The sequence below is a fragment of the Salvia miltiorrhiza genome, chromosome 1 (assembly GCF_028751815.1).
Source record: "Salvia miltiorrhiza cultivar Shanhuang (shh) chromosome 1, IMPLAD_Smil_shh, whole genome shotgun sequence".
Taxonomy (NCBI): domain Eukaryota; kingdom Viridiplantae; phylum Streptophyta; class Magnoliopsida; order Lamiales; family Lamiaceae; genus Salvia; species Salvia miltiorrhiza.
In genome coordinates this window covers 53,910,394-53,920,465 of record NC_080387.1, presented here as the reverse complement: position 1 = coordinate 53,920,465, position 10,072 = coordinate 53,910,394, and the positions used below count along the sequence as shown (strand labels likewise).

Here is a 10,072-nt window from a genome sequence, read left to right as displayed (position 1 = left end):
CTACTTCGGGGGCCAATCTGCACCTTTTCCCTTTAAAAAAATAGATTACTCTTAAAGACAAATATTTAAAGTTTGTAATATGAAATTAAAAATAAAGTTTTATATTTCTTTTTTTTCTTTTTATATAGTGGTTGTTGGATCAATTGTGTGTGTGAGAGATGACTATTAGTTTGAGTAGTCCCCCGTATAAATAAGGGGTGTTTGACCTCATCATGTAATGTGAGCTATGGAAAAATGAAAAGCTCAAATTATAGAATTCATCATTTGTATAAAACTCATGTTTTAAAGTTTTTGTAAATGTTATTAAAATATGTATATAAATAAATAAATATGACTAAAGTTATAAGAAAATATAAAATTTATTTGTTAAATAATTATCTTTTTACTTTTATGTGCAATGGTAAATCAATAGTTGGACAGATATGGCTTATGGATGCACAACTCCTGTCGGGAGACACTGCCAATTAAATGAGATTGAATTTAATTCAACAACAACAACAACAACAACAACAACAACAACAACAACAATAATAATAATAATAATAATAATAATAATAATAATAATAATAATAATAATAATAATAATAATAATAATAATAATAACATAAATGTAGAATGAGATTGAAAATCTGATAAAATATAAACTCTTAAGGTGTATAACTTTGAAATTTATGATGATAAAAAAAAAATAATAATAATAATTAAAATTTATTTCGTTAAATTTATTATTTCTTTTCCTTTATTTTCTTGAAAAGAGACGCGTAGCACCTTACCAATGTGTTTATCCCGGGATTAATTCTACTATTTCTCTTTTGCTCTTTCAATTCCAATGAGGATAATATTATTCTCTCCATTTTTAGTGTGGTAATATTATCTTTCTTTTAAGTTAAAAGGAGGGATGAAAATTGTAAAAAAAAACAAATTGTAGAAAATGAGCGAAAAGAAGAAAGCATTTAAGGGAGAAATTTTTGTCATCTCTTTGATAAACATGATTTTCTTACCTCAATCTATCATGAATTGTCGACATTTTCCTTCATATTTTGCTAGTGAATGCGTGTTTGTTATGTAGTGTTGAGTTTACGGTGATTTGATATTTGGTTGTAGTTTTGGTGTGATTTCAGAAAAAATAAAATAAAAATTAGAAAAATATGAAAGTACGGGATTGTAGTAAAATTCAATAAGAATCCGTGAGCGCAAACAAAAATCGAATCAGAGCTCGGACAAGGAAGAATGAAGCCGAACGAATCGGCTGTGCGGGGTGACTGCTACCACCACCGTTTTAGTCTAAGGGGCTCCAACAATCCTCCCCACGACAGTGAGCATGACCGCGGTCCCCCTGGAGGTGTTCCCTACGTTCTAGGCCGTGGTCACGACTATGACCACGAGAATAAGATCGATTTTTATGATTTGTGGGCCCAGACGCGAATTTGACCTTCAAACTTTTAAAATTGGGGAAAAACACCTCATTCAGCAACACCCAATACCACAACAAATTATAGCCTCCATTTTCTCTCTCCACCGACCCATCACATCCATCAACCATTTTCTATTTTCCACACACAAAAACAACACCACAACCAAGGGAAGAATGAGAATACTTGGAAATGAGCTCATCAATACTACGTGATTGAAGATCAAGATTATAGAATTTGTTTATGAATCTATATTTTTTTATATCTTTATTTATGTCTTGAGATTTGTTTTGATTATGAATATGTTGGGCAATCTCTTATCTTAAAGGTTAGATCAGATGGGTTTGTAATGGATTTATATTTATTTTAATTTGACTTTGTTTGAATATCTCTATCTCCTTGAGCTCTAGGTTTGTTTTCTTGTTTGAACTATTGATCAGTATTTTAGCATATTTATTGTGTTGATTTGAATTGAGAGAACATAATTTATATAGATTAGGAACTTAAGACACATCATCTCAATAAATCGGGAGGTTGAGAGTTTCAGTGAGGGCACTGTTGATGTTTGGTGCTTTTTGGAGTTATAGGTTAGAAATTGACCATGGATGATAATCATGACCCATAATCTATCCTTTTAGTCGTCCAATAAGGGGCTAAAGCTAGGTGTGAGATCATCCTCGATAGTTAGGTTAATCCAAGAGTTAGTTAATATAGATTGAAGTTTATTACGATCCATCAAAATATAGTCCCTATGATAACTTTCGTTCGAGTCATTCCCCAATTTATTTTCTACGTGTATTTTTGTTGCTATATATTTTGTTTACTTGCTTTATTTTAGGTATGTTTTAGTTAATCGACAACTCTTGAACTTTGATTATTTAAATAGGTTGAGAACAATTTATTACTCCCTCCGTCCATGAAATGAGTACCCATTTCCCTTTTTGGTAAGTGTACTCCACACAACCCTTTAATTAATACTCTAAAAAAGTGGGACCCTTAAACTATTCACACTACACTCCATACATTTCTTAAAACCCGTGCCGTCCACAAATGGGTACTCATTTCGTGGACGGATGGAGTAATAGTATTTAGAAGTTTGAATTCACCAATCTTTGTAAAATGCAACATATTGCTCAACTTATTGCAATTACACCGTGCACTTGTAGTGTAGTGTGAAATAAAACATCGAACAACTTTTTCTCGTCATAAATTTATCAACTAAAGAAACATCCTTATACGAAACAAAGGAAAACTTAACATCATAAATCCTCATACACATGTGTACGAGGTCATCAAACGGGAGTTCCAAGTCCAACTATATACATAATATTAGCATTTGCATCTCGTGCAATGCACGGAAAATGTTTTTATATTTTTATATTTATATAAAATTGATATTAGCTTAACTAGAAATGTTATGCTACACACTTTATGTGAGCATCACTCACATTTAGCTTTCGTTGGCATGATCTTTTTTATTCTAATACATCATAAATTGTTATTGAGATCATTAATTTTATAAATTACATAAAAATCAAAGTTCGATTTGTTCATATTCCCTTTAGCTTCAAATAATTAATAAAAAGAACAAATTAGACTTTCATTTTTATGTCATTTGTAAAATTAATTATCTCAATAACAATTTATGATGTATTAGAATAAAAATAAATATGTAGAACAAAAAGATAATGCTAACGAAAATTAAATATAAGTGGTGCTCACATAAGATATGTAGCATAACATTTATCTCAACTCAGCTATACATAACTTAATTGAATAAGATTGGGATTTTAGGGAAATAAATATACATAATCCTATCGATATATTTAATTTTTATGCAGTGTGCCGATTTAAGTAACTACGCCTGACATAATTTACTAGGCTTTCTAAACAGGAGTATTGATTAACCATATGTAATATTTGAATGAGATCAAACTCGCTGATAAAGTATACTTTTCATAAAAGTTACTATGACTCGATGATTGAGATTAGAGCATCCACAGTAGGTGTCTTAGGTGGTGGTCCCAATATAAGACATAGCTCTCCATAGCCCTTGTGTATTAGTTTGTGTCTTAAATCTTCATTTCCACAAAATCCCCAATTCTACATTTTAATTTTAAATTTTTAAGTTTTCATTAAAATTAAAATTCAATATTACAATAATTAAAATAAAACTGAAGACTTAATTAATTAAAATACGATAATTAAAAAAAATTACAATAATTTCATAGGGCTCAAGCGGACCAAAACATCATTTTTATAGAGATTTTTTAGAAGCGAATTGAATAGAATAGAAATAGAGTATATAGAGATAATGTAAAAAAAAATTGAAAACCTATGCTATAGTTGAATCCAATGGTCTGATTAAAAAAAATTACAATAAAAACGGTCGAAAATTTTGAAAGCGCGTCCGACAGACGCGCCATACATCTTCCACCATCGTCCCGTGTCGCCCCAAAGACGCGGCCTCGACCCAGCCCCAATCGTCAGCGCGGACGGGTCTCCGTCGACTCGCCTCGACCCGGGACGGGGAGACCGCACTGAAGATGCTCTTATAACCTATAAAAGTTACAAGTAATAATTTATCCTTCTTTTTTTTATATAAAGAAATTTAAGGGATAGCCGCAACAATGTAGCTAACAAAATCATGATAAAAAAATCGGAGGATTTATTATATTTTAATTCCAGTAGAGGACAAGTATTCGTTGTTTTTTTTTTTTTTTTTTGGTAAGGGGTGAAAGTGGTGGAATTTAAATCCTAAACCTTTTCCCCCCTCATCACGTGGCATAATCTTAGTGATGCACATATTTTCCCCCTCATCATCAATATATAGCCAAAGAAAAAAAAAAACGAAATCGAGGGTGTTAATATCTTACACGTAAACAATGTTAACGTGGACGGAAAGCAACTTGTATATATGATGTGTTAATACACACACATAAAGACTATAATTGTGGGTGTAGTATTATAGCTGCCAACTAATTTCTTGTTTAGCTATACTTCACACGTTTCTCTTTCTTTCAAGTCTAACGAAACAAGAAATGATATAAATAGGGCTTCTTCTTTTGGAAAATAAGTTTTCTTCTTCTCTAATTTCTTAGGATCCATTTGTCTAGCTAGCTAAGATGAGAAAGATGCTATGTTCTAAGCTCAAATCACCATTCGGAAATAAAGGTTAGATCCCAATTACGATCAATTTTATTTTTAAATTCACCATAATTTTCCTAATACAGATATATTTAAACAACATTATTCTTCATTTCGTTCATTTGCTTTGTTTATTTTTGGACCTATACAATGCATTATGCCAATTGCCAAACCAAAAAAAAAATAAAAAATTCAACAACTTAATTTCTTCCTCTTAGTATATGGTTTCATGTTTCGATTTTTGATTCCAACTTTTTATTTTGGAGTTTTATTGGCTTAGGTCCTGAAAAACACAGATAGGTGCTTTATTTTTTTTATAAATTGAAATTGCTTCATAATGATGTATAACTGGAATTTAACAAACAATTTGTTGAAATAACTAAAAAAGAAAAATACATGACTTTTTGGGTCGTAGTTGATAGAATTTCAATCACCGACTCCTAAATTGAAGTATGTTTTATTTTTGGGTTCCTCATCGATAGATAATCTATATTTTAAAAATCGATAAAATCCCTTTCCTTTTATTTTTACTTATATATATATTGTATTTTCTCCATCTACAAAAAGTATAGTGAAAATTTTGAATTCTTCATTGATAAATAATCTATATTTAGAATTGAAAAATTGATAAAATTCCTTTATATATTTTCGCCATTTTGATTCTTTCATAATAAATGTGGCATTTCCATTTTGATACACTTTTATATTTTAAATTTCATCAACATTTAATATTTATATATATATAAAATCATTAATTTGACACATCAATTTTGATGATTTCTTTTTCTATTTTGGTAAGTCATTTCTCCACTTTATACTCTATATCTCACAAGCTAGCATTTACTAAAATCAATATTGGACGAAGTCATGCCCCAAAGCACATGACATTTTTATTGGACGAAATCAATATTAATTCTTTTTTCATGCCATAAATTTATTGTCACCTTCTTCCCTTTTCTTGGTTTTGTTTTTCCAAACTTAGAAGAATTTTGAATTTGTCGTATGGATTTGATCAGGTACATATGAAAAAGAAGAGGATAGAAGTAGCTTAATGAGCAAGCCAAATGTGAGAGAGGAATACAAGGAAGCCTTTCGCACAAAGTCTTATATAGATATATGCGATAAAGTCCAAAGCCATCTCGTAAAAGTAACAAGTTACGACGAGGAGAAATTCACTGCCTCGCCGCCGCCGCCGCCGCACCTCTCCCAGCATCTACTCGATCCCCATAAAAAACCCTCAACCTCTTCCACTTCCAAAATCCCCAATTTCCACCAATTCTTCACGAATTACTTCGACATAACCCTAGAAGCATGCAGATTCTGCGAAACCCTCCTCACAAACATCAACAAAGCGCGCAAGAATCATCTCAGAATCAAGAAATCCATCAAGATAATCCGACGAATCTCCTCCTCCTCATCCGCCGCCGATGAATACCTCGCCGTGCATAAGAATCTCGCGGCGTTCGCGGCGCAAAGAAACCCCTTCTACACCACGAACGCCGCGAGATTCCTCGATCTACGCAAAGCCCACGTGGCCATGTTCCAAGAGCTCACATCCACGTGCAAAAAGCTCAAGAGGAGAGCGACGGCCGTCAAACTCGTCAAGAAAGCAACGACTGTTCTGGTTCTCATGGGATTCGGTGCATTAGTCGCGGCCGTGTTCGCATTCTCCATGCACTGCACGGCGGGGCTGGCAGCCGCGCCGGCCCTGGCCGTGCTGGTGCTGGCGGCGAGGAAGATGTGGCGGAACTGCGGCGACGAGAAGCGGCTGGAGGGTATGGCGGATAAGCTCGATGCGGCGGCGAGGGGTGTTTTTATAATGGTCAACGATTTCGCGACGGTGAGCATGATCGTGAGGAGGTTGGAGGATGAGATCGAGCATAGGAGATTTGTTGCAGATGTTTGTGTTAGGAAATTAGGGAAGAAGGAGACGTTGAAGGAGGTGGTGAGGGAATTTCAAATGCAAGAATCTTGGTTTGTGGAGCAGTTGGAGGAGCTGGAGAGACAGATTTGTTTGTGTTTCTTGAACATGAATCGATCGAAAAGGTTGCTTGTAAGAGAGATGGTTTGATTAAGTGGATTTGATGTCGTCGTGTAACATCTTTTATTGCATTAATTTGTAGATAATTATCACGTTCCAAGGAAACTTAAATATTTGCATATATTAAATAGAAAATAGAATAATAAATTACTCCTAGTAAACTTGCTTATTTAATTATTTGATTGCAATGCTCCTCATGTGCAGTTTTTGCTAAGATTATTTTAAAGAACTTATAAGTTTCATGAGCTTATAATAAGTTATAAGATGTTTTCAGAGTTTATAAGAGCTTATAAATTCTCAAATTGTTTGGATAATTAGCTTATAGTTAGAGAGAGAAATTGAATAGAGATGAAATTATAATGATATATGATGAAAATAAAAAATCAAAATTGAGTTATTTTAGTAAAAAGAGTGTTGCTTATAAGATAATGAAAAAATAAGTTCGAGTGGAGGAACTTATATTTTGAGGAGCTTAAGAGCTTACTTTGACAGCTTATAAGCTCTTAAAGAGCTTATTTTACCCATCAATTTAAAGCGAGCTTATAAGCTCTTAAACAACTTATAAGTTGTTTCAAAGAGCTTATAAGCTCGGTCAAACATGCACCCTAAAGATCATAAAAGTCTACTTCTTAAAAAAAGATCATAAAAGTTTAATCCCCTAGCACGATTTATAGGTGAAGTGGGGCCAAAAGGATTTTAATTTCGAACTCAACCAAAGCTTTTATTCACCATGTGTGAATGTAGGCTGTTGTTCAAAATGCTTTTATTCACCATGTGTGAATGTAGGCTTTTGTTCAAAAATATGGTTTAGTTGTTTATTTATAGTAGTACATATTAAAGGTAGCGGCTGCAGCATTTTGTAATCTTTAAAAAAACAAACCCGCCAATAAAATTAAAGTAAATAATTGAACTTCATAGTGAGATTGATGAACAATATTAATGTGTAAATTAAAATCTATTATTGTGAAGTGGTTATGTACTTACGTTAAAAAGTAATGTCAAATTTAATTGGTGGGAGTCTATTATTAATATTAACCACTATCAGTAATATATTGAACTCAAAAGAAATAAATGTCCACACTTCTTGGTGGAATTTAAAATTAGTTAATGTTCCGTAACTTTTTTCGAAGTTAAATGTTCCGTAACTTTGAATTTAAGTGAGACAGTAAATTTTAATCGAAACTACAAATTTAACTGCACTCGACAACAAAAGAGTAAAAGACTAGCTAACAATAACAAATTGAAGAATTTAAAAATGCATGAAAAACATATTGTTTCTTGATACATTCACAAATCACACGCTCCTATTTCATCAAAATACAAATCACGCATACATATATTATATACATATACATATACATATACATATACATATACATATACATATACATATACATATAAACAATTATACAAGAGTAACCTCAAATAACAACAAGCAAAAGATCTCGAGGCACACTACTATGCATTCGAATGCACGGTACATTCATCGTAATTAAATCCCGATTCTATTTGATAAAACATTAATCAGGAATTAACAAATCTTAATTAGGGATTAATAAATCCTAATTGAGATTAGTTGACATGGATGCACCGTACAATTTGAATGAACACAAATTTTTGCCAAAGATCCCGATCAATTTATTTAATTAATTAATTAACAACTCTGCAATTCAACCTGATCTCAGTCCCACCACCATTAATGGTGCTCATCTTGATCATCGACTTCACAAACGCCTCAAAAAATCCTTCTTGAGAGGCTGCAAATTTGTGGACCAATGCTTTAGTTTTTGAAGTTGAGAGCAACGCGTGATCGGAGGAAAAGATGCTCTTTCCTTGAAGAAGCATTTTGTAGTATGCATTATCAAATAGAGTTGGTGAAGAATCCAAGTTGGCTCCGGCGCTCTTCACCTTGTTGTGAATGGGGCAAACCCTCCTCAGGTCGCCCGCGAACGCAGGGTTCATCGTTGGATCCACGTCGTTTAAGCTGTTGAAGTTGTGGATCCTGTTCTGGAAGGAGGAACAGTGGGAGAAACCCAGTGTGTGCCCTCCTGCATGCATATGGTTTAATGTAGTACGATGAAACCATAAAAAAAATACATAAAAAAAATATGGTGGGGCCGGAGAGGGGGTAAGGGTTGGGCTTTAGGCAACCCTAGCTCCTCCCGCTCCACCATTTGTTAATTTAGTTTCGTTGCTTATAATTATGAGTCGATTCTCTATTGTGTAAAATATTTTTTCGTCTCATATTTTGTTATTTTTATTCAAACACGAATTTTGAAATAGAGGAAGTTGGAATTGCTTATAATTTACCTGAGAGTGTAACTAAATCCTCCCAAGAAAGGCCTCTTTGGGAGAAGCTTTGGTGCAATTGGGAGATGTTGAATGTGGGGAATGGCAATTGCAATGTGTCATTGGCCTTTGAGATTCTCCCATCTTTCCTCCCTTGAGGCACATCCCAAGTAGGCCCTCCAGACTAATTAACATCAAGATTCAAACCAATTAATTAATAATACTATGATATGATCAATATACACATGCCAAGAATTTAAAATTAATAAATTAATTAAGTTACAAGTGCAACGGCATCCCTAGCGGCAAGAGCCAGAATGTCAGCACAGGAGACCACACCGGGGCACTTGCTCTCCAACTCCTCCTTTGCATGATCAATTACATAAAATGCATGCAATGAAATATTTGGACCACCATCTTTTTCAGCCTTCTCTTTTCCAGTGGAATTCAGCAGCACAGAAGCATCACAACCCTTCAAAATTCACACAAATTAAATTACACCCAATTCTACACAATATATATATATCATTCTACAAAAAAAAAAAAAAGTATTTACCCTAATGAAACAATCATGGAAGTGCATTCTGAGTAAACCTGCTGGAACAGTTTTGTCATTGATCATGCCCTTATGTACCATTTTGGCGACCACCGGCTCCGCCTCCGGGCACGTGTGCTTATAGTAGTCTACACTCATTGAATTAGAAGAGCACACAACAGATGAAATGATGAGAATAATAGTGAACATGGAAAGAAATATGGCTGCCATTTTTGTATATTCCCTTGACCTTGAGTATTCAATATTGAAGGGCTACACAGCAAGTATTTGTAAGGATTGGAGGGGCGTGGGGTGGGGGTGGGGGGGTGGGCTAGTGGCATGTTTGGTGAGCTAGAACCACTTTGGGATTCGCAAGAGTGGTTATGAAGAAGATGATCAAGAACATTAGTTATTTATAGTAACCTTTGCTTTGCAAGCCGTTATGCTTGCGAATGAAATAATGTACTATTACTTTATTAGAATATTTGTTGGGAGATGATTGTACGTAGTTGGTATGTAGTGTATATATACTCCCTCCGTTTTTTTTAAGTGTCCCATGGAAAAAAAATACAGATATCAAGGAAGTTTGAGTATTACTTTTGTGCCCATATTTATTATTTTCAAAGTGTAATAAATTTATTCTCAAAT

General features: G+C 33.6%; 2 protein-coding genes across 2 annotated transcripts; one reads left to right on the top strand and one right to left on the bottom strand.

Moving 5' to 3' along the window:
• Positions 1 to 4,363: 4,363 nt before the first annotated feature.
• Positions 4,364 to 6,756, top strand: LOC130994093 (UPF0496 protein At1g20180-like). Its single transcript, XM_057919130.1, has 2 exons — positions 4,364 to 4,586; positions 5,576 to 6,756. The coding sequence occupies exons 1-2, from the start codon at positions 4,538 to 4,540 to the stop codon at positions 6,628 to 6,630; spliced, it is 1,104 nt and encodes a 367-aa protein (XP_057775113.1). The 5' UTR covers positions 4,364 to 4,537; the 3' UTR covers positions 6,631 to 6,756.
• A 1,088-nt stretch (positions 6,757 to 7,844) lies between these two features.
• On the bottom strand, positions 7,845 to 9,809 carry LOC130994189 (peroxidase 64-like). Its single transcript, XM_057919222.1, has 4 exons — positions 9,446 to 9,809; positions 9,173 to 9,361; positions 8,911 to 9,073; positions 7,845 to 8,648 (listed from the first exon to the last, which is right to left on the bottom strand). The coding sequence occupies exons 1-4, from the start codon at positions 9,653 to 9,655 to the stop codon at positions 8,251 to 8,253; spliced, it is 960 nt and encodes a 319-aa protein (XP_057775205.1). The 5' UTR covers positions 9,656 to 9,809; the 3' UTR covers positions 7,845 to 8,250.
• Between the last annotated feature and the right edge of the window lie 263 nt (positions 9,810 to 10,072).